This window comes from Elephantulus edwardii, unplaced genomic scaffold (genome assembly GCF_000299155.1).
Source record: "Elephantulus edwardii isolate Elephantulus edwardi_28Jun2011 unplaced genomic scaffold, EleEdw1.0 scaffold00097, whole genome shotgun sequence".
NCBI classification, from domain to species: domain Eukaryota; kingdom Metazoa; phylum Chordata; class Mammalia; order Macroscelidea; family Macroscelididae; genus Elephantulus; species Elephantulus edwardii.
The window spans coordinates 12423713-12448523 of NW_006399847.1; the positions used below are offsets into that span (position 1 = coordinate 12423713).

Below are 24811 nucleotides of genomic sequence, written 5' to 3' on the forward strand. Positions count from 1 at the left end.
GGAAGCAATTCTGACCTCCTTTATTACCTTTGGGTAGCACTGTATATGAGTAAGACTTCCTTTTCCTGACACAGGCCCTAAACTGGCAACAATAGCTGCCCCATATTTTTTAATTTCTACAAGTAAAATTTTGGGCCTCCGCTTTTTACCAGGAATAGATGGTATACCAGTTGACGTATTTAAGCTAACAGATGCTGCCATGGATGTGCTCACCAAGTTGTGTAAAGAAATCTGGAGAACAACCACTGGCCAACTGACTGGAAGAGATCTATATTTGTTCCCATTCCAAAGAAAGGTGACCCAACAGAGTGTGGAAACTATAGAACAATATCGTTGATTTCACATACAAGCAAGATTCTGCTGAAGATTATCCAAAAACGACTGGAACATCAGCAGAGAACTGCCAGAAGTCCAGGTTAGATTTAGAAGGGGTTGTGGTACTAGTGATATTGTAGCTAATGTTAGATGGATCTTGGCTGAAAGTAGGGAGTACCAGAGGAATGTCTATCTGTGTTTCATTGATTATGCAAAGGTGTTTGACTGTGTGGGCCATAACAAACTGTGGCTGGCTGAGAAGAATGGGAATCCCAGAACACTTGACACTTGAACCAAGAGACAGTCATCAGAACAGAGCAAGGAAACAAACACTGCATGGTTCAGAATTGGGAAGGGCATATGCCAGGGATGTGTCCTGTCTCCATACCTTTTCAGCCTGTATGCAGAACAGATTATCCGGGAGGCTGGGCTATATGAGGAGAAATGCAGCACCAGGATTGGTGGAAGATCTATCAACAATCTGCATTATGCAGATGACACAACCCTGCTTGCGGAATCTAAGGAGGACCTGAAGCGCTTGCTGCTGATGGTCAGGAACTGCAGCCTTCAATATGGATTGAGGCTCAATGTCAAGAAGAGAAAGATTCTCACCACTGGACCATTTGGCAGCATTAGGATGGATGGTGAAGAGATTGAGATTGTTCACAGCTTTAGTCTGCTTGGCTCCACAATTAATACTCTTGGCTCCAGAAGCCAGGAAATTAAAAAACGTATTGCGATGGGAAAGTCTGCTATTAGGGATCTCTCTAAAGTACTGAAGAGCAATGGTGTGTCTCTGGAGACTAAGGTGCGTCTGGTACAGGCCATGATCTTTGCAATCACTTGTTATGCATCAGAGAGCTAGACAATGACCAGGGAGGATAGAAGGAGAATTGATGCTTTTGAGCTTTGGTGCTGGAGAAGAGTGTTCAGGGTACCATGGCCTGCTAAGAAAAGAAACAGATTCAACCCGGAGAGGGTTAAACCGGGCTGCTCCTTGGAGGCAAGGATTCTGAGACTTCATTTGACATACTTTGGTCATGTTTTAAGGAGGGACTGGTCCTTGGAGAGGGACATCATGCTTTGGAGGGTGGAGGGACAGCGAAGGAGGGGAAGGCCCTCTGAGAGGTGGATTGATTTGGTGACTAGGACAATTGGGATGAGTGTGTAGGAGACAATGAGTTTGGCATTGGACAGATTAGAGTTTAGAGCTGTTGTACGTTGGGTCGCTATGAGTTGCAAGTGACTTGACGGCACATAACAACAACAACAAGTAAAATTTTGTTGTCTGCATAATACAGCTTATAGTTGAATCTTCCTCCCATCCTGATGTCCCATTCTTCTTCATATGGTCCAGCTTCTCAAATCATTTGCTCAGCCTACAGACTGAAGACTAGGTACAAAGAAAGTACAAGACTGAGTACATCTTTTCTGATTTTAAACCATGTAAGCAGTGTCCCCTTGTTCCATTCAAATGACTGCCTTTATATAGATTTCACATGAGGACAATGAAAATGTTCTGGAATTTCCATTTTTCTCAGTGTTATCCTGGATATAGCAAAACAGAAAATCAGATGACAAAAACCAACACATAATTGCAAATAGATTCAGCAGCTCTGAAATGCTGCAAGTAAAAAAAATGAAAAATAATCAAATGATATGAATAAAAAGCCAGGAAATGTCCCTGAGATAAGACCAAGTAATAGAACTGCTTGATAAAATTTAGAGCCTTGCAAGGAAAGAGAGAAAAAAATAGAAGGAAGGACTTAATAAAGACAAAATCAATAATAACAAAGAAAATTAAAATCCACAAACAAAAAAATATATGGAACAAAGAAATTAACACCACCATACTTTTTAATTGATACCACATGAGAGCAGAAAAATTCATACCTGTCATTAATACATTTAATATAAACTGATTAATCAGTCTTGAGAAATAAAGTGGGGAATAGATTAGAAAGCAGAGCCTTCATTATTCTGCCTACAAAATGCCTATCTGAAATCTATCAAAGTAAAATTTAAAAGGATGGAAAAGATTTATCATGCTAACAGCAGCCAAAAGGAACAGCAGTGGTGATACTAATTTCTGATAAAACAGATTGCAAGGCCAGAAATTTCCCAGAAACTAATGAGAATGAAGAAACATTAAAAAAATCTTTGTGGTACAGCCAAAGCTCCCTCAAGAGGGAGTTAATTCATGACAATAAAGGCACACAGTAATAAAGATCAGAAAATAAAAATCAGTCTCTTATTTAAATTTTTCCAAAACCAATATTTTAGCCTATTAGCTCCACCAATTAGAAAACGAATAAAGGGCAGGGAACCAACTAGTACTCTACAGAAGAAAGTAAATAATATCAGAGCAGAAATAAAAGAAATTGAAAAACAATTCCAAGAATGTACAAGGCTGTCTTGACCACCACAACGCTGTAGTAGGATTTGGACTCTGGGAGTAAGATGCTCCCTACCTTCTCTTTTTAAGAAGTTCTGTGCTTATTTGGGGCTTCTTTCCATTCCAAATGAAATTGGAGATTGCCTCTTCTATCTCATTGAAGAATGGAATTGGTATTTGTATTGGGATTGCATTGAACATGTAAATTGCCTTTGGTAATATTGTCATTTTCACAGTATTGAGTTTTCATAACCATGAGCAAGGTAAATTCTTCCATTTTTTTCCAGATCTCTTTTTGGTTTTTTGTAGTAATGTTTTGTATTTTCTTTGAATAGATCCTTTGTGCTTCTGGTTAAAATTATTCATAAGTATTTAATATTGTGATTAGCTATTGTGAAGGGTATTGTTTTTCTTAGCTCCAGTTCTGTATTCTCTTTCTTACTGTAGAGAAATCCAATTTATTCTTGTATGTTGCTCTTGTATCCATCCTGCTACTTTGCTGAATTCATCACTGGTGCAATCACAGACACATAGATCACTGGAATAGAATTGAGAAACCCGTAAGTCGGCCCATCTACCTTTGGTCAACTGATTTTTGACAAGGAGATGAAATTAGTTAAGTGGGGAAATGACAGCTTTTTAAATAAATGGTGTTGGCAGAATTGGAAAACTATGTGTAGAAAACTCAAGCAAGATCCACACCTCACTCCATACACAAAAACAAATCATAGTGGATCAAGGACTTAGGACTGAAAATAACAACTGTAAACTTCATTAGAGAAAAACTTGGAAGAACTCTACAAGCCCTAATCCACACATAAACAGTCTTCCAAGCATCCTGAAAAACCTGCAACCAGGAGAGGATAAAATAGATGAATGAGACTTTTTAAAGAATCAAATCACTATGCACATACAAAAACTTTTCCAACAGGGTAAAAAGGGAAGCCACAGACTGGGGGAAAAATATTTGATAATGACATGTTTGATAAGGGACTTATATCTAGATTTTTTTTTGTAGCAACCAAGCATTTAATCACTGCCCCAGCAACACTACAGACCAAGACAACCCAGAGCCTTCCCACATAACACAGAAAACATGTATTACACACTTAATTATAAATAAGTAGTCCTCAGGTGCAGACTTCCAACTGAAAGGTGATTGCTACTTGCCTTCAATATCATGTAAATTTTCCCTCCCTTTTCATGGATAGAAGTAACCTTTGACTCAAAATTAATTTGCACAGTCATTCACATGCTGTGCTTGTAGCATTAAAATCACTTTAAAGTCCTAGATTTTTTAAAGTACTCGAGCACCACAACAAGATAAAAGTAAATAACCCAGTTAAAAAATGGGCACCGGATATGTGCAAACACTTCCCCAAAGAAGACATTCAGATGGCAAACAAACACATGAAGAAATGTTCAAAATCCTTAGCTCTAAGAGAGAAGTAAATAAAAATATCTATGAGATAACATCTCACCCCAGTAAGAATAACAAAATTAACAGAACAGCAAACGACGAATGCTAGCAAGGTTGTGGAGAAACTGGAACCCTTATTTACTTTTGGTGGGAGTATAAAATGGTACAACCATTATGGAAGGCAGTATGGTGCCTTCACAAAAAGTTGGAAATAGAAATACTGTTTGACCCAGCAATTCCCTGACTGGGAATATACCCTAAAGAAACTAGAACTGCCACACAGGCAGATATATGCACACCCATGTTTATTGCAGCTTTGTTCACAATAGCAAAACAGTTGGAAACAACCCAAATGCCCATCAACAAATGAATGGATAGAGAAGCTGTGGTATCTTCAGTCACACAGTGGAATACTGTGCTGCATTTAAAAAAAAAAGGAACTCATGAAATACACAAAATGGATAACCCTGGAGGACATTATGCCGAGTGAAATATCTCAGTTACAAAAGGACAAATACTGCATAGTGCTACTATTGTAAAGCAAGACTGACATCAGGGTTGGAAGGAAACTAAGATGGGGCTAAATAATATAAACTGCATTGAAATACATGAGGGAGAGAACTGTTTAGGAGGAATATATGATTAGGTATTAGTGTCCTGACAAGAGTCCAGAATGAAATCTGTACAGTGTAGTGGACTGGTTGTGGTGGTGGTGGTAGGGGGAATTGTATAACAATGAAAGAATTTTTTTACTTTTCAAAGAGAAAAGCAAACTGGGGGGAAGGGTGGGGAAGAAGGAAAATGTGCAACAATAAATGAATGGGAATCCAAAGTCTCTGTAAACTTTCATTAAAACAAAACAATAAAAGAATATAAAAGGCTAAAAATTGTTTGAAATGAGTAAGAAAATTGATAAAGCACTATTCAGTTTAACGCAGGAAAACACAAGATACAAAAGACACAAGTAAACAGACTTCACAACAGAACAGACTAAAATTTTTAAAATAATAAAAGATTAGAGAACTGGCCTCATAATTTGCACATAATAAAAGGGACTGTGTGGATCATAACAAACTGTGGCTGACTCTGAGAAGAATGGGAATCCCAGAATACTTGATCGTGCTAATGCGAAACCTATACTTGGTCCAGGAGGCAGTCGTCAGAACAGAGCAAGGGAACACTGCATGGTTCAAAATTGGGAAGGGCGTACGCCAGGGATGCATTCTGTCTCCATACCTTTTTAACCTATATGCAGAACAGATACTGGGGAGGCTGGGCTCTATGAGGAGAAATGTGGGGTCAAGATTGGTGGACGATTTATCAACAATCTGCGTTATGCCGATGACACAATCCTATTTGCTGAAAATGAAGAGCACCTGAAGCACCTGCTGCAGAGGATCAAGGACTGCAGCCTCCAGTATGGATTGAGGCTCAATGTCAAGAAGACAAAGATTCTCACCACTGGACCAATTGGCAGCATCAGGATAGATGGTGAAGAGATTGAGATTGTACACAGCTTTAGTTTGCCAACACTCTTGGCACCAGTAGCCAGGAAAATTAAAAGGTGCATTGCAATGGGAAAGTCTGCTGTTAGGGACCTCTCCAAAGTACTGAAGAGCAATGGTGTCTCTCTGGAGACTAAGGTGTGTTTGATACAGGCCATGGTCTTCACAATCACTTGTTATGCATCGGAGAGTTGGACAATGACCAAGGAGGATAGGAGGAGAATTGATGCCTTTGAGCTGTGGTGCTGGAGAAGAGTATTGAGAATACCATGGACTGCTAGGAAAACAAACAGATTCGTCCTGGAAAGGGTTAAAACAGGTGGCTCCTTGGAGGCAAGGATTCTGAGTCTCTGCCTAACATACTTTGGACATGTTGTGAGGGGAGACTGGTCCTTGGAGAAGGACATCATCTTTGGGAGGGTGGAGGGACAGCGCAGGAGTGGAAGGCCCTCTCTAAGGTGGATTGATTCAGTGACTGGTATAATCGGGATGGGAGTGTCAGAGACAGTGCGATTGGCACAGGACAGAGCAGAGTTTAGGGCTGTTGTACATAGGGTCGCTATGAGTCGCAAGCGACTCGACGGCACATAACAACAACATTCTGGAAAAGTTCATCATACTTGGAAAAAGTACATTGTCAGCAAAAGAGAAGTAAGTATCCTCAGGTGGATTGACACAGTGAGGGGAACAATGAGTTTTAAATTTAGCAGAGATTGTATGGATGCCATACATTCTGTTTTGTATAAGGTTGCTATGAATTGGAGCCAACCTGACAGCAACAATTGTACTCTAACATATTTGAAAATGCAGGAGAAAGGGACCTATTTCTAGAAACATGCAGCTTGCCTAAACTAATGCAGAATCAGAAAATTCTAACAGACTCATCACAAAAGAAGAAATTGAACAGGACATTATAAAAAAAAATTCCACCCCCCCCCACACACACACACCCACTAACCCACCCATCCCACCCACTGCTCTGCTCCAGATGATTTAACTGGAGATTTCTACCAAACATTTAATGAACTGACACCAATTCTATTTAGGTTATTTCAGAACATAGAAGATGCTGAAATATTCTTAAATTAATTTTGTGAAGCAAGCATAACCTAATCAAAGCTAGCTAAGATACCACTAAAAATAAAAAGGAACTCTCATGAACTTAGATGCAGAAATTCTCAACAAAATTGTATCTAAAATAATCCAATGCCATATAAAAAATAGATCAAAATTAAGTGAGATTCATACAAAGTATGCAAAATTGGCTCAACATTAGTAAAACTGTTCATGTACAAAGTAAAAAGAATCCACATGATTGTATCATCTGATCAGAAAAGGCATTTGCAAAAATCCAACATCCATCCCTGATTTTAAAATAGAAAAGGGGAAGGGAATTAGCAGACTCAAAACAGAAAGGAAATTCTTCAGCACAGTTAATGGCCAGCAGTATTTACAAAAGAGAAAAAGACTGAAACTGTTTTTCTTACAAGAATTGAATAAGGATGCCCTCTGACCATCTCCCTTTAGTATTGTATTAGATAATAAAATGTCAGCACAATAAGGCAAGAAAGTTGTAAAAGGCATCTAGACTGGTAAAGAAGTTAAACTATCCCTATTTGTAGATAATGATCTGATACATAGAAAATCACATAACTCAGCAAAAAAACTACTAGAAGTAATTGGAAAAATTCAGTAAAGTCACATGGAATTAGATCAACATGTAAGAATCAGTTTGGTTGCTATATACCGACAAAGAGATCTATGAAAAAGAAATAAGGAAAATAAGACCAACAGTATTAAAAAAGACTTTGAAATCTTACTTAGAGAACAGAAGACTTATACTGAAAACTACAAAACACAAGTTTAGAGACTAAAAGAGACTTACATACATGGAAGAAGAATATACCATGCTGATGGATAGAAACATTTAACATTGTGAAAATGTGAGTACTACCCGAAGTCATCTGTACTAATAAGGATACCCTAATTCAGATAGAGATGGAAGAACGAATCATAGCCAACTATGGAAAGGAAAGAGACCTGACATAAGCAAAGCACTATTGAAGGACAACAAAATAGAAGGTTCCCCTTTTTTTCCTATTTAAAGACCTACTATATAGTCAGGTTTATGGAACTCAAAGACACAAGAGACCAGTGGAGAAGAATTAGGAATCTAGACAACAAGTCTATCCTTATATGGATAATTGATCTTAAACAATTGAACCTGCAGTTCATTAAGTGGAGAGAAAGTCTCAAATAAAATACAGACTCACTATTGGTTGGATTCTGACTCAAAGAAACCCTCATATTTCTGGGCTATAAATCTTAACAAGAGGAGACTGTTAATCTTTCTTCACAGAAGCTCCTGGTGGATTCTAACCACCAGAGACAGGTAGTCTTTTGGTTATCAGCACAACACACTAGAACTACACCACCAGATGATGATAATGTTCTTTGTTGCTGTCAAACTTAATACAACCCATAGCTCCCCTTTGAACAGCAGATCTGAACCAGGACCTACCCTGTGCCATCCTCAAAATTTCTGACACACTCGAGCCCATTGGAGCAGTCATTATGTCAGTCCATCTGGTTGAGGGTCTTCCTCTCCTTCACTGACCCTCCCACCTTTCCAAGCATGATGTCCATCTCCAAAGAATAGCCTCTCCTTAGAAACATGCTTGAAGGATGTGAGCCCAAACTTTATCATCTTTGCCTGTAAGTAATACTCTGGCTGCACTTCTCCAAGACATACGTTTGTTCTTTTGACAGTCTATGGAATTTTCTGTTCTCTCCTCCAACACTAGAGCTCAAAGGGTTCAGTGCTGAGCAAGTTATTCAAGAAGCTGGACTCTCTGAAGAAGAATGTTGCATCAGGATCTGGGAGAGACTTAGCAGTAACCTGCATTATGCAGCTGACAATACCATGCTTAGTGAAGGTGAGGAGAACTTGAAGCACTTGTTGCAGAAGATCAAAGAAAACAGCCTTCAATAATGGATTGCATCTCAACGTCAAGAAGACACAAAAATGCTCATGACTGGACCAATAGGCAGCGTCATAATGGGGGGAAAGCTTTAAATGGTCAACAACTTCATCTTAGTAGAATCCACAATCAGCATCTTTGGTTCCAGCACCAGGAAGGAGATCAGGAGACATACTGCGCTGAGAAAATCTGCAGTCATGTTATTGAGGAGCAGTGATGTCAGTTTGAGAACTTAAGTATGCCTGATTCAGGCCATGGTCTTTTCAGTTACTTGCTATGCATCTGAGAGCTGGAGAGTGAAACACTACCAGGGTACTGGGAAAACTGAACACCCATTTTCAGGAACATTGTATTTGTTTTCTTCATTCTTCAGAATGGAGCAAAGACCAAAAATGCAAAGCTTAAAACTATAAAATTCATTAAAGCATTAGAGGCAAACTTCACCTCAACAGCAATGCAACTCATTGCCATCAATTTGAAACCAACTCATAGCTGAACCACCTGCAGCTTTTCAGAGACTCAAAATTAACATAGAAGGAGATTGTCCATCTTTCTTCCACAGAGCAGCTGTTGGATTCAAACCACCTGCCTTTGATTGGTAGTGCAACTCGTTATCCATGGCATAAATAGACTATCAAACATAACTAAATATACAAAATAAATAAAAAATAAGAAGATAAATAGCTGGGACCTTATAAAAATTAAATGTTTGTACACATCAAATCACTTTTCCAAAATAGTAAACGCAGAACCTGCAAATTGTAAAAAAGTATTTACCATTAACATATCTGACAGTTTTAAGCTATAAAATCTGGAGAAAACAGATAGACAGTCCCATTAAGAAATTACATTAACAGACACTTCAAAAGAAATGGCATTCAGACAGCCAACAAACACATGAAGATCAGTAGCATTAAAATGCAAATTACAATCCCCCAGCAACAGATGTCAACAAGTGTTGGTTAAGGTGTAGAGAGATTGGCATACCTGTTCTTTTGGTAAAAATGTTAAAACCCCTGTGGAATAAAAACTAGGGCACTTTCTTAAAGTTAAAAATAAAAATACCATTTGATCCACTAATCCTGTTAAGTACCATTGAGTTGTAACCATTCCATAGCTGATCTTCCAGAGGGTTTTCAGAGGCATTAAACCACATGGGAAGAGATTGCCTCTCTTTCCCCCATAAAGCAGCTGCTGGATTTTAACTATGTGCATATATGGATAATCCATCTGCATGCCTTGGGGCTTGCTTCTTACCACTAGGCCACTATAGCTCCTAGTACAGCGTTCTCACTACTGCATTCCCATTACTGGGTATATATCCTAAACAAGTAAGAACCAGGGCATCCACATCTATTTATATTGACGTGAATTCACAGTAGCAAAGAAATGGAAACAGCCAAGTTCCGTGAATGGATAAGTAAACTCTGATACATATTCATAATACAAATACTATATGAGCATTCTGTGAACATCCTAATGTCAGTGAACCTGGAGATCATTATACTGAGTAAATTGTCAGTCACAAGAGGACAAAGAAAGGTTTACACATAGAAACATACTTTAATATGGTTACCAGGGATGGGAGGGGAGGAGATAGAAAATCACTAAGATAATAGATACAGAATTTTGGTAGCTTAGCAGGTAAGAAATGTGCTGCCAAACCAAAGGCAGTTTGTTGTTGTTGTTGTTGTTGTTATGTGCCGTTGAGTCGTTTGCGACTCATAGCGACCCTGTGTACAACAGCCCTAAATCGTGCTCTATCCTGTGCCAATGTCATTGCCTCTGACATACTCATCCCAATTACCCCAGTCACTGAATCAATCCACCTCATAGAGGGTCTTCTCCTCCTGCGCTGTCCCTCTACTCTACCCAGCATGATGTCCCTCTATAAAGACCTGTCTCTCCTTAACAACATGTCCAAAGTATGTCAGGCGAAGCCCCAGAATCCTTGCCTCCAAGGAGCAGCCTGGTTTAACCCTCTCTAGGATGAATCTGTTTGTTTTCTTGACAGTCCATGGTACATTCAATACTCTTCTCCAGCACCACAGCTCAAAGGCATCAATTCTCCTTCTATCCTCCCTAGTCATTGTCTAACTCTCTGATGCATAACAAGTGATTGCAAAAACCATGGCCTGTATCAGGTGCACTTTAGTCTCCAGAGAGACACCGCTGCTCTTGAGTACTTTAGAGAGGCCCCTAACCACAGACTTCCCCATCACAATACGTTTTTTGATTTCCTGGCTACTGGTGCCAAGAGTGTTGACCGTGGAGCCGAGCAAACTGAAGCTGTGAACAATCTCAATCTCTTCGCCATCCATCCTGATGCTACCGATTGGTCCAGTGGTGAGAATTTTTGTCTTCTTGACATTGAGCCTCAGTCCGTATTGAAGGCTGCAGTCCTTGACCCTCTGCAGTAAGTGCATGAGGTCCTCCTCAGTTTCAGCGAGCAGGGTTGTGTCATCTGCATAACACAGATTGTTGATAGATCGTCCACCAATCCTAACACCACGCTTCTCCTCATAGAGCCCAGCCTCTCGGATAATCTGCTCTGCATACAGGTTGAAAAGGTATGGAGACAGGACACATCCCTGGCGTACACCCTTCCCAATTTTGAACCATGCAGTGTTGCCCTGCTCTGTTCTGACAGCTGCCTCTTGGTCCAAGTATAGGTTTCCCATTAGCACCATTAAATGTTCTGGGATTCCCATTATTCTCAGAGTCAGCCACAGTTTGTTATGATCCACGCAGTCAAATGCCTTTGCATAATCAATGAAACACAGATAGACATTCTTCTGGTATTCTCTGATTTCAGCTAAGATCCATCTAACATCAGCTACAATATCCCTAGTACCACGACCCCTTCTAAACCCAGCCTGGACTTCTGGCAGTTCTCTGCTGATGTGCTGTTCCAGTCGTTTTTGGATAATCTTCAGTAGAATCTTGCTTGCATGTGAAATCAGTGCTATTGTTCTGTAGTTTCCACACTCAGTTGGGTCGCCCTTCTTTGGGATGGGAACAAATATAGACCTCTTCCAGTCAGTTGGCCAAGTAAGTGGTTGTTCTCCAGATTTCTTGGCACAACTTGGTGAGCACATCCACGGCAGCATCTGTTAGCTGAAATACGTCAATTGGTATACCATCTATTTCGGGGACCTTATTTTTTGCTATTTTCTTCAGAGCAGCTTGAACTTCTGCCTTCATCACCATAGGCTCTGGCTGAAATGCTGCTTCATTAGTGACTCAGTATATTCCTTCCATCTTCTTTTGATACCTCCTGGATCATTTAACATTCTGCCTAAAGCATCCTTGATTGTAGTAACTCGAGGTTTGAATTTGTTCTTCAGTTCCTTGAGCTTAAGAAATGCTGAACGAGTTCGGCCCTTTTGATTTTCCGACTCGAGCTCCTCGCACATTTCATTGTAATATTTTGCTTTGTCATTCTGTGCTGCCTTTTGGAATCTTCTGTTCAGCTCTTTAGTGTCTTGGATTCTTCCTTGTGCTTTGGCTTCTCTAAGTTCCAGTACATATTTGTACCTATGTACAAAGGCAGTTTAGTCTCTGAAAAATTGCTGGAAGTTCTGCTGTGAGTCATTAAAGTGGTGGTGGGGGGGAGAGAGAGAACCATTGACACCAGTTAAATTGGGTGAATGATAAGGCATTATGTTATTTTTGACAGTATCACAAAAGAAAAGAAAGATACAAAGCAATGCCCAAGAGTTACAGGCAGCAAAGACTGATACTGTTACTTAGTTCTGCCTTAGCAATATCATAATGTTAATAATGTTACAGGAGTACTGTTACAGTTTCTTTAATAGTCTGTAAATGGATATATGAACAAGAAAGCTGAACAGGTGTGGGTTGGCAAAAGGGAGGATATTCATGAGCTCTCATAGGTTTGGCAAGTGGTATTTCCATGATTGTACTATAACTACAGTGTTTATGTATGCAATGATCAAGACAAAGGGAGCCATTAGGACAGTTAATAGAATTAAAGGCATCAGAGACTGCTTCAGTATTAAAGGCACATGATTCAAATCCACCAGCTGCTCCATGGGAGAAGGATGTACAGTATCCTATGCAATGTACTGTCTCCCAAAACCTCCTGGAGGGTCAGTGAAGTGTAGGTTCCAACTCAGCGGTACACAGCAACAACAATAAAAGTAAGAACAATAATCCATTTAACAAATGGTTACATAAATAAGCATGTAATCTGATCAAATAATGAGGAAAACTAGAATTATACCCATGATATGTATGTATGTTGTTGTTGTTGTTATATGCCATCAAGTTGCCTGCAGCTCATAGTGACCATATGTACAACAGCCTAAACCCTGCTCTATCCTGTGCCAATTTCACTTTCTCCAACACATCTACCCCGATTACCCTAGTCATTGAATCAGTCCACCTCTGAGAGGGTCTTCCTCTCCTGCGGTGTCCCTCCACCCTCTCAAGCATGACGTCCTTCTCCAAGGTCTGGTTCCTCCTTGCAACATGTCCAAAGTATGTCAGACAAAGCTTTAAAATCTTTGCCTCCAAGGAGCAGTCTAGTTTAACCCTCTCCAGGATGAACCTGTTTGTGTTCTTCGTAGTCCATGGTATATTCAGTATTCTCCAACACTACAGCTCAAAGGCATCATTCTCTTTCTGTCCTCCTTAGTCAGTATCCAGCTCCCTGACACATGGAAAAGGATTACAAAGACCGTGGACTGTATCAGGCACACCTTAGTCTCCAGAGTGACACCATTGCTCGTCAATACTTTGGAGAGGTCCCTAACAGCAGACTTTCCCATCACAATATGTCTTTTAATTTCCTGGCTGCTGTTGCCAAGAGTGTTGATTGTGGAGCCAAGCAGACTAAAGTTGTTAACAGTCTCAATCTCTTCACCATCTATCCTGATGCTTCCAGTTGGTCCAGTGGTTAGAATCTTTGTCTTCTTGATATTGAGCCTCAATCTGTATTGAAGATTGCAATCCTTGACCCTCTGCAGCAAGCGTTTTAGGGCCTCCTCAGTTTCAGCAAGCAGGGTTGTGTCGTCTGCGTAACGCAGATTGTTGATAGATCTTCCACCAATCCTGACGCCACACTTCTCATAGAGCCCAGCCTCCCGGATAATCTGTTCTGCATACAGGTTGAAAAGGTATGGAGACAGGACAAATCCCTGGCGTACACCCTTCCCAATTTTGAACAATGCAGTGTTACCCTGCTCTGTTCTGACGACTGCCTCTTGGTCCAAGTATAAGTTTCACATTAGCATGATCATGTGTTCTGGGATTCCTATTCTTTTCAGTCAGCCACAGTTTGTTATGATCCACACAGTCAAACGCCTTTGCATTATCAATGAAACACAGATAGACATTCTTCTGGTATTCCCTGCTTTCAACTAAGATTCATCTAAACATCAGCTACATTATCCCAAGTACCACGACCCCTTCTAAACCCAGCCTGAACTTCTGGCAGTTCTCTGCTGATGTACTGTTTTAGTCATTTTTTTATAATCTTCAGTAGAATCTTGCTTGCATGTGTAATCAATGATACTATTCTATAGTTTCCACACTCTGTTGGGTCACCCTTCTTTGGAACGGGAACAAATATAGATCTCTTCCAGTCAGTTGGCCAAGTGGTTGTTCTCCAGATTTCTTGGCACAACTTGGTGAGCCCATCCAGGGCAGCATCCGTTATCTGAAATATGTCAGTTGGTATACCATCTATCTATTCCTGGGGCCCTATTTTTTGCTATTTCCTTCAAAGCAGCTTTAACTTCTTCATACCATAAGCTCTTCCTCGTATGTTATTTCATTAAATTCTTCTGTGTCTGCCAATTCCTTTCAATACAGTGACTCAGTATATTCTTTCCATCTTCTTTTGATTCTAGATCTATGCAAGTATAAAAACGAATATTGGTTATTGTAGTTTATTTCTAAATATAAATGAGATTCTACTGTGGAGTCCTATGGTACAGTGAGTATGTGCACATCTTTTTAATTAAAAGAAGAGTAGGCTGTTAGAATCTACCTGCTGCTCTGTAGGAGAAAGACAGCAGTTTACATCCACAAAGATTATTCTCTACCACTGTCAAATTGATTTTGACTCATAGTTACTGTCCAGTCTGGCGAAACCCTCTGAGGCACTTCTGCTCCAGCAGACAAGATTGTACTCTGAATCAGAGTCCACTCAACGGCAGTGACTTTGATTTGGTTGAGATTGTAGGCTTATTCTCTTCTCTTCTTTTCATTTAAGGTTAGATTCTTGTCAGCTTTCTTAGTTACTAATATGTATAGAATTAGAGTGAAATCTTTTGAGATACTAGTTTTCTCATTTATTCACCTAATTGTTCATGTGTTCTTTCTTAACTGAGTTATCATCTTGGGTAATACTAATATTTTTAAGAGGAAATATTTTGATTATCACTAGGAAAAATCTGATTATGTCAGTACAGTTTTTTTTGTTGTTTTTTGTTTTATTTTTTATATTTTTTATGCTTTTTTAAAAACAATTTTAATGAACATTTACAGAGAATTTGGATTTCCATTTATTCATTGCTGCACTTCTCTACCCACCCTATCAGTACAGGTTTTTTTTTTGGTTTTTTGTTTGTTTGTTTTGCATTATAGGTAGCTTTTTATTATCAAAATAAGTTAACATCTGGGCATCTTGCAAACTTAGCCCAGGGAGCAGGAGGATGCCAGGATGGATTCAGAGTGAAAAGGGTGCAGCAGTCCACTAACTCGTAGATGCTGTTTCCTCCTTGTCGCTGCCGTCAGGGACAGCATCTGTCCCAAAGTACTGGTCACCGAAGTTCCCAATGCCTGGGATGATGCGGAAAAGGTCATTGACACGCTTGTCCACTGCAGTGGTAATGATCTTCACCCGCGGGAAGGTATAGGCCACTGAGTGTACACCCATCTCGGCCATGAGTAGTGACAACAGGAAGATCTTGTCCTCAGGCACATCGTGGTCCAGGAGCACACGCACAGCCATCATGGCTGCCGCACCCGTGGATACGGTGCAGTCCATCAGGATCACATGGTCGTCACTGATGTCCTTGGGCAACCGCAAGTAGTGCAGCTCAGGTTCCCCAGTGAACTGGTTGGTCTGGATGAGGATTGTGCCAATGCGCACATCTTTACACACAGCCCGCAGCGCCAGCTCCATGGTCTCACCCGCACTCAGGATGGACACACCGGTGATCTGCTTCTCCGCGTAGCACTTGCCCGAGTAGTTCTGGCCCTGCGGGGTGTGCACAACACACTCCTGGAAGGGCAGGAAGGGCAGGGCGTGCTCAATGAGCAGACGCATCAGCCTCTTGGAGTAGAAGATGAACTCATCATGGCTGGTTTCCTTGTCCCTGATAATGGTGTGCATGCCCCGCACCTGTGGTGTGCTCTGGAGAACGCTCAGTGTCTGTGGCAGAGGGTGGCACTGGTGTGCAGAGGCCAGCGCAGCCCTGACACTGAGTTCACGCTCCTCCAACTGGCTGTGCACGTGCTGCACTATCAGGTCAATGGCCACTGTGTTTCCACTCCCTCTGGGCACCACAGTGTCGGCCAGTACTGCCCGAATGCAGGCTTCACGAACTTGTTTTTTGTTTTTGTGTGTGTGTGTGTTTTATTTAAAAAAAAATTAGGTTGTTTATTTTTCATTTCAATGAACATCTACAGAGATTTTGGAATTCCATCCATTCATTGTTGCACCCTTCTCCCCGCACAAACCCCCTCACTCCCACCCCATTTGCTCCTCTGCTTGATAACGCCCTCGATGTCCCGGCCCTGCTCACTGATTTCTCGGCGGAGACTGCGCACCAGCCTGATGTCTGAGTCCACAAAGATCTTCATGTCCAGGAGCTCCAGCAGTGTCTTTGTCTGCAAAGGCCATGATACCCTCAAAGATGATGACATTGGCACCATAGAGAGTTTTCCAGTCCTTCTTGTGGCTGTGGGTGGTGAAGTCATAGATGGGCACCTTGACACTCTTGTCCTGCTTCAGCTTCTTGAAGGTGGCAACAATGAGATGGAAGTCGAAGGCATCAGGATGATCAAAGTTGAAGTTGTTGTGGGCAGCCTGTTCCTGCTGCTGCCTGGGCAGCACCTTGTAGAAGGAGTCCATGGACAGCAGCACTACCCAGGGTACATCAAGGGCCTCGATGGTCATTTGGGCCACAGTTGTCTTTCCTGAGGCACTGCCACCACCCAGGCCAATGACAAAGGCCTCTTTGGACTGTGTGCCATGCTCATAGTACCAAGGTGGTCGCCCCGCTGTGTAGTTGGTTCGCTTGCTGGTCCGCAGCAGGGGGGGGCTCAGACTTGCACTGGCTTGTGGTACGCTTCCGTGGTGAGCGTCCAGTGCCTGCAGCCGGGAGGAGCCGATCCAGAGACTCTGCATTGCTGTGGTCCTCGCATACAGTCTCGCTCTTCTCTGGCCCGTCAGGCGGCTCTCCAGCTGCAGTAGGGGGCAAAGGTGAGGGGGTGGTGGCTGCGGAGACCGGGGGTGCATCCATGGAAGTGGGGTATCGTGGTGGCTGGAGCTCAGTACAGTTTTAACAGAACATTTTTCTGTTTCCTCCATCTTCATTTTATAGTAGAATCTGGAATCACAATTTCCACTTAGTATCAAAATAGAATCCTAGTTCTTTGAGTCAGAAATGGGAGCTTTTGCCTTCAAGCCCATCATAGTTCTTAGGCTAATAGTTAACATGCCTGTGAAAAGTACATTCCTTGTAGTGGTTGTTATTGTTGTTAGGTGCTGTCAAGTCAAATATGACTCATAGTGACCCTATGAATAAAAGATCTGAACCTTGTTCTCTCCTCTGCCATCCTCACACTTCCTGACATACAAGAGCCCATTGTAGCAACTACCATGTCAGCCCACCTGGTAGAGGATCTGTCTTTCCTTGAAGGCTGACCCTCCACCCTTCCCAGCAGCATGTCCTTCTCCAAGGAATAGCTCTAGCAACATCCCCACAGTATGTGAGGCGAAGCTTCATCATTCTTGCTTCCAGAGAGCACCCTGACGGCACGCTCTCCAAGACATGTTTGTTCTCTTGACCAGCCATGGTTGTTCAGTGCTCTGCTCCAACACCACAGCTCAAAGGTGTCAATCATAAGAGAGTGTGTACCTTAGGAGTTCATGAAATTCTTGATTGAACAAACTTTTTTAGAGTACATGATACATTATTATCATTTTAAGCCAATTTTATTAATTGAAAGTATGAAATATTCTCAGTTGGCTCATGTAGCATTTGCTAGAACTACAGGAAAATCTTATTCCATGTTTAGCACAAATTATTAATATACAAATCAAGTCAGATTATGTTAAGACATTCCCTGTCTATTCCAAGAAATTAACACAAAATCTTTAAATAGCTATAAAAAATAGGCCACAAACTTTTGTTAAAACTTTATTTTCTTTTCTAGATTCTACACCAAATCATCCGTCACAAACGACACCAACTCAAAAAAAGCCTCCAAGTTCCTCATCTCGACAAAAAGATAAAGTTAATAAGAGAAATGAACGTGGTGAAACTCCTTTACATATGGCAGCTATTCGAGGAGATGTGAAACAAGTTAAAGAGTTAATAAGTTTAGGGGCAAATGTGAATGTGAAAGATTTTGCAGGTAAGATTAGTAGTAGTAATTCAATGATAGTGTTTAGTGTATGTGATTTATTGCAAAAACTCTTTGTTGGCATATGCCTTTATAATTCTTCATTTAACTTAGTTTGTACTGTAGGTGAATTAAAAGAGCTCTGGCACTCCAGTGGAAGAAAGATGAGTCCCATTTGCTCTATAAAGATTTGTAGTCTCTTTGACATTATAATCAATTGGTGATAATTAATGTTATAGAACAAAATGTCTATGAATGACTATATGAAAATCCAGTATGATTTGCAAACCTCTCATATGGAAAATGAAGTTTAAAAATATATACAGACTTGGAAACCCGGTGGAACTTCACCAGCTGGTGAAATGAGAATTAACTCAAGGGCAGTGGATTTGGTTTGTTTGGATTTTGGGGTTTTTTTAAAAGAAAAATAAGTGAATTAAGTAACCTCTTTTGCAGTAGTTAAAGAGCCTGCTGGCTAACTGAAAGGTAAGTAACTCAAACCCACCAGCTTCTGTGCAATGGGGAGTGTGCATCTCTAAAGATTTACAACCCTTAGAAACCAGTAAAGCAAACCCTCTTAGACCCGTAGGACAGCTGTGTGTCAGAATCAACTTGATGGCAGTAGATCTGGTTTGGGTTGGAGAAGGTGGTAGGGATTTTTAGGACACAATAGTCACGAGGTCTGCAGTTCACCCTTCAGCCACTCCACTGGGGGCAGATGTAGCAGTCTGTTCCTGTAAAGATTTATAATCTTAAAAACTCTAGGAGGCACTTTGGGTCCTATTAGGTCACAAAGAATTAGACTTGACCTGACAGCAATTAGTTTTGGAGAGGTGAATTTGAGTTACATTTCAAAGCTGTTGTTCATTCATACATATTTGAAGAATTATCTTTAACTAAAGAATGAGCACTTCTAAATATGAGGATTTTGTTGTGTGCCTCCAGATTAAAACTGATCCACTTAGATTTTCAGACACAATAAATCACAAGGGAGGAGCTTGTCCATTCTTCTCCCACAGAGTAGCTAGTGTTATCGAACCACATACTTTGAAGATTGCAACACACAGTTTCTTCCATTGAACCATCAGAGCTCCCACGTATCTATGTGTGTCTCTCTAGTGACCTGGTAGGTAAACTAGTAGTAAAGAGTTGTAATGTCAACTCAAAAGCAGGCAGTTAGTATCCTCCAGCTGCTGTGCAGGGTCAAGTTTGAAAACCCACTGAAGGGTCAGCTATGAGTCAGTTCCTACTTGATATCAATGAGTTGGGTTTTTAATATATATGTGAAATGAACATTTATAGATCGGCTTGTGGTGTTTTTAATATTTAAACATAAATAAGATCATTTCTTTCCCTCTCTAGTTCTGCATCTTGCTTTTTTTTTGACATTGTGTTGTAGTGAGTTATTATAGCATTTCTAATCATTGGCTTTGTAATGACCGAATTTTTGTTATGTACCCTCGAGTTGTAACCAACCTGTAGTTGAACCTTTGGTGGGTTTTCAAAGGCAGTTAATTGTGCTGGAGGAGATTGTCCATCTCTCTCTCATGAAGCAGCTGGTGGACTCAAACTGAGTACTTTTAGGTTTGCAGCACAGCTTCTTTCATTCCCTAATGGCTGGATAGGACTGTACAAATAAAGTGTGTAGACTGCTAACATGCATATTGGTCACTTTTGCTATCCCACCAGACGTAATCCTAGCAGGCTAAGAGACAGAAAATGAATCTCATCATCATAAAGGGAAAAGATCCCCAGAGGGCACAGCGTATCCTTTGTATGTGAGCTGTCTGCTCAGAACAGAGTGAGAGCTGTGGCATTAGAAGGACAGAGCAAGACTCAGATGGTGGAAGCAGAGATAGATGATCCAGAAGTAGAGACCTGTATGAGCTAGAGCTGAGCTAGGTGCACAGAGCTTAAGCCAAGCACTTTCAGGCCTAAGCAGACTGGCAGAGTCAGTGTATTGGCTCATGACTGGCAGAAATAAAAGAGCCCTGCAAGGCTTTTTCAGGCAAGGCAGAGGCCAAGACCGTGAGACTGAGGATCTTAGATGGGCCTGCCCCCAACTTTGACCAACTGAAGAATTATATCCCAAGTATTTCCAACTTGAATTGTGATTGTTATTTCCTTAATAAATCCTGTAATCTGTGAGTTCTGTGTGACCATTACAATGAATTCTTGAACTCACTCAGAGTCTTGAGAGTGGTGGGCGGGTGGTTGGTACTGTGATTATTAGAAGGTGTGGTGTGTGGGAGTATGTCTGACCTCAGGAATAAGTTTTGTGTTGTTGACTTTGTTGGTGGAGATTCTTCCTTCTTGTAATAATAGTGAGGTCATACTGTGCTGCCTCCCACACTCACTATGTTGTTTCTACAAACCTAATCACTATCAGGACATAGTAAGTCTATTTCATTCCATATGATAGTTGCATAATACAAGATAAAATCCCATAAATAGTACTGCAGTGAACACTCTTATTGAAAACCTTTGTATATAGCATTTCATTAGAAGGGAAATTACTCAAAAACATGCTCAATTTAAAGTATTTAAAGTACAGTCAAATTATCTTCTCAGGATAGCCTTTCTGAATTTACTCTCAATAATATGTGAGAGTAATTTGCCACATACTTTCATTGAAAGTGCATAGTGTCAGTTTAATTAACAATCTGATGAGTGAAAAAAAATTATCATTGGATTTCAATCACTGATGTTGGTAAATATTTTATTGTGCTTGCTGTAAACCTTTATATCCTGTAATTGCCTTATCTAGTCCTTTTTGAATTTTCTTTTGGTTTATTAGTAATATTAATCTGTAAGAGCTCTTTAATAATGTATGTTTTAGTTCTGTTTTATCCTTGTTTCATAATGCTATTTTAACAGAAGTACCAATAACTTTAATGAACAGAAGATGAATACTTTCATGAACAATAGCTTATTTCCTCACCATTTAGGGCACTAAAAGTTCAAAACTCAGGCTGCTGCTTTTCAGAGAATGATCTGTTCTCCAGGAGACAGCCTTGGCGAGCTCTGGTGGCCTAGTGGCAAGAAGCTGCACTGCAATCCCGGAGGTGTGCGATTCAAATCCACCAGATGCTTTGCTGAAGAAGGAGGAATAATCTCCTCCTGTACCAGTCAAATCTGATTTGATGGTACACGCACACAAATAATAAAAATAAAATAAAAATTTACAAAAAGCTGTTAAAGGAGACAGCCTTGTCTCCTTCAGTTCCTTTTCCTTGTCTCTTTGGTAATCTCCATACAACAGACTTTCCTAATTTATGCTTGGTTGCTCTTGTGCACAAAGGCCCCTTTTTTGTCTTAAAAGTGGTTAAGAAATAACCTGCACTGACTTAATACAGCCTTAGATAACTAAAGTCCCTATTTCTACATGATACTGTATCCACATGTTTTGTTGGTATATGATTTCCAGTGGGCTTCAACTCATAGCATTTCTATAGGACAAAATGGAACTAGCCCATAGAGTTTCCTAGATTATAGTCTTAGTGGAACAGCACACTGGTTTGTTTTGTCAAAAGGAACAATGGTAGATTCAAACCATTGATCTTTCAGTTAGCAACTTAGTACTTCTCCATTGCACTACTAGGCTTCATATCCACTTGTATGGATTTATAACACAGATTTTTAAGAATAGTATAGTCTGTCACAACAAAAGGGTACACCATTTGGAAGCATTAATGCCTAGAAATTTGAAAGACACTTATTAGGTTTACCAGTAGGAAGAGTTCTATATTTCTGCCCATTCTAAAGAAAAGTTATCCAACAGAGTATGGAAATTGTAAAATATTATTGTTAATATTATATACAAATAAAATCTTGCTGGCAGTAATTCAAAAACAGTTGAAGGGATCTGTCAACAGGGAATTTCTAGAAATTCAAGCTGGGTTCAGAAGAGATTGTGGAAAAAGGGTTATCATTACTAATACCCAGTGGATCTTGGTTGAAAGCAGAAACTGCAAGAAAGATTTTAGCCTCTGTTTTATTGACTATGGAAAGACATCAGACTGTGTGGATCAAAACAAATTATGGATAACATTATATGAAAAGTTAGAATTCTTGAACACTTAACTGCGCTCACGCAAAATCTACACAGACCAAGAGACATAGAGAAAAAGGGATACTGTATGATTTAAAATTAGACCCTCTGGCCATCATGTTTGTAACCTTTCATCATAGTTACTGAGACTGTATGTTGAACAAATAATCTGAGAAACCGCCCTCATGTTTGAAGACCCATTACCTACCTCAGTATGCAAGCAGTACAACTTTGCTTGAAGCACTTACTAATGAAGATCAAACACTGTAGCCTTCAATATGGATTACTCTTCAACATAAAACAAAGATCTTCATATCTAGCCCAAGATGCAACATCATAATAAACAGAGAAGAAAAGATTGACATTGTCATGGGGTTTTGTTTTACTTCAGTCCATATCAGTACCCCTAAAACAGCAGTCAAGAGATTGAACTATGCTATAAAACATGATGTTTTCAGTTGTTTCATGCATGTGCGAGAAGGATGGTGAATAAGGAAGATGGAAAAAGAAATGATGCCTTTGAATTATATCAAAGAATGACTATAATAATGTATGTTGAATGTTCTTTTCTGCTACCAGAACAACAAACAGATCTGTCTTGGAAATAGTACAGTCAAAATGCTCTTTAGAAACCAAATTGATAAGACTTTGTCTCTCAAACTTTGGACGTGTTATTGGGAAGGGCCACTTCCTGAAAGAGGACATGCGTGGTTAAGTAGAGGGTCAGTAAAAAAGAGGAAACCTTTAGCAAGATGGATGCAACACAGCGTCTGCAGCAATGATCACACGTAATGATTGTGAGGATGCCATAGCGCTGAATGGTGTTTTGTTCTGTTGTACATGGGGTGGTTATGAGTTGATGCTGACTCTATGATACCAAACAGCAACACAGACCAACTTTATTTTTTTTAATTAAATTTTATTAATTTTAATGAACATTTACAGAGATTTTGGGTTTCCATTCATTCGTTGTTGCATTATTTTCTCTACCCTCCTCCCCAGTTTCTTTTTTTTTTTCCCCTTGAAAGTCTGTTTTAATTGTATAATTGCCATAGTGCTCACCAAAGCCAGTTCTGATTAATCTCCTTTGTCAGTGTGGCCTTTGCCTTTCCTTATCACTCCTCCCTGAGAGAGACTTCACCCTGATTCATAAGGAAAAGGGGACAGTGTATTCTCTTACCTCCTTCGTGCTGAAAAGGGACACTGTAGGTTTCAGGGTAAAGATCTTCTCTCACTACTCTAAAGGGCCCCTTTGGCAATAGGAAACACATAGACTATTGTGGAGATTGGTTTTGGAATTTAGATGCACTGTTCTCAGTTGTGCTTAGCCATACATGTTCATATTCTTGAAGATGTATCATGGAAGTGTTGCAGCCTAGAAGACACAAATTTAACTAACAAGTTAAAAGTGCATGAGTCAAAAATTAAAAAGCAATAATATTCCAAGTAGAGGCTCTAATAATGGCACAAACTAAGTTACAGAGGGAAGGTAGTTCACAATAAAAGGCCTATTGACTAGCACTTTGTCTATTATAGTATAAAGGTTAGGAACCATGAGATGTAGAGACTCAACTATGTCATTTATTGTTCTTAAGTCCTGGACCAAATTCCATTATAACTGGGCTGTTTTACAACTCAGAAGTCCGCATGCAAGGCAGAGGTGAAGCAAGGAACTGCTTATGAGGTTTTCCATCAATTCCAACCACTAAGAAATAGAAGAGTTGGGACCTCAGAAGGCTTTTAGGACCAAATAGTAGGCTCTTGTGTCCAGGAGAAAACGAATATACTTAGCAGTAATGTTAATGCTCACCCACAGCTTTTCTGGGAGGATCTAAGTCGTTGAAGAGTCCTCCTTTGTTTCTAACTGGAAGCTGGGGCCTGTCCTGTCAGCCACGAGGACCTGATGTGGCCCACCCTTGGCTAAGTGCCCTTCAGATCCACACTTAAAGCACTCCCTTGCCTATCTGTGGCTCTCGTCTGTGACACTGTCTACTGAAGTGACCCAGCTTTCCACAGTGGAAGCAATTCTGACCTCCTTTATTATCTTTGGGTGGTACTGTTTATGAGTAAGACTTCCTTTTTCTGACACAGGCCCTAAATTGGCAGCAATAGCTGCCCCAGTAATGTTGGCCATTCTCTGAGCAGACCAACTTTAAAGTGTGAAACTTAAAGTCACAGCATCTGTTTTTGAGGTGGGCTTGATAATATGTAACAGTAACCTCAGAAATTGCCTTTCCCTATGATCTGATATTTCTATTTACAAGAATTTTCTTAAATGTTTAATCATGAATGTGCATAAGGATACTTCTTGCATCACTGATTCTAATATCTAAAAATTAGAAATCATTTCATAAATTCTTGTTATTAGGAGATAGTAGATAGTTAAAATAATTCAAAGATACATATGCAGTACAAGTACTGTATTATTGTTATTAAGCGCTGTCAAGTCTAGTACAAATCCTAGCAACCCTATGAACAACAGATAGAAACCTTGCACTGTCCTGTGCCATGTTCACAGACTACCATGCTCAAGCCCCTTAT

The 24811-nt window shown here is 40.2% G+C and overlaps 1 protein-coding gene and 1 pseudogene across 2 annotated transcripts in view; one reads left to right on the forward strand and one right to left on the reverse strand.

Annotated features, from left to right (window-relative positions):
- Window positions 1–24811, forward strand: part of ANKRD12 (ankyrin repeat domain 12) — a 193013-nt gene that overhangs the window by 49283 nt on the left and 118919 nt on the right. For both annotated transcript variants that reach the window (XM_006891417.1, XM_006891418.1), the window contains one exon: window positions 18031–18231. In XM_006891417.1, the coding sequence (XP_006891479.1) occupies window positions 18031–18231 (201 nt within the window). The remainder of the gene's footprint in view (window positions 1–18030; window positions 18232–24811) is intronic.
- On the reverse strand, window positions 15341–17114 carry LOC102846675 (annotated as a pseudogene).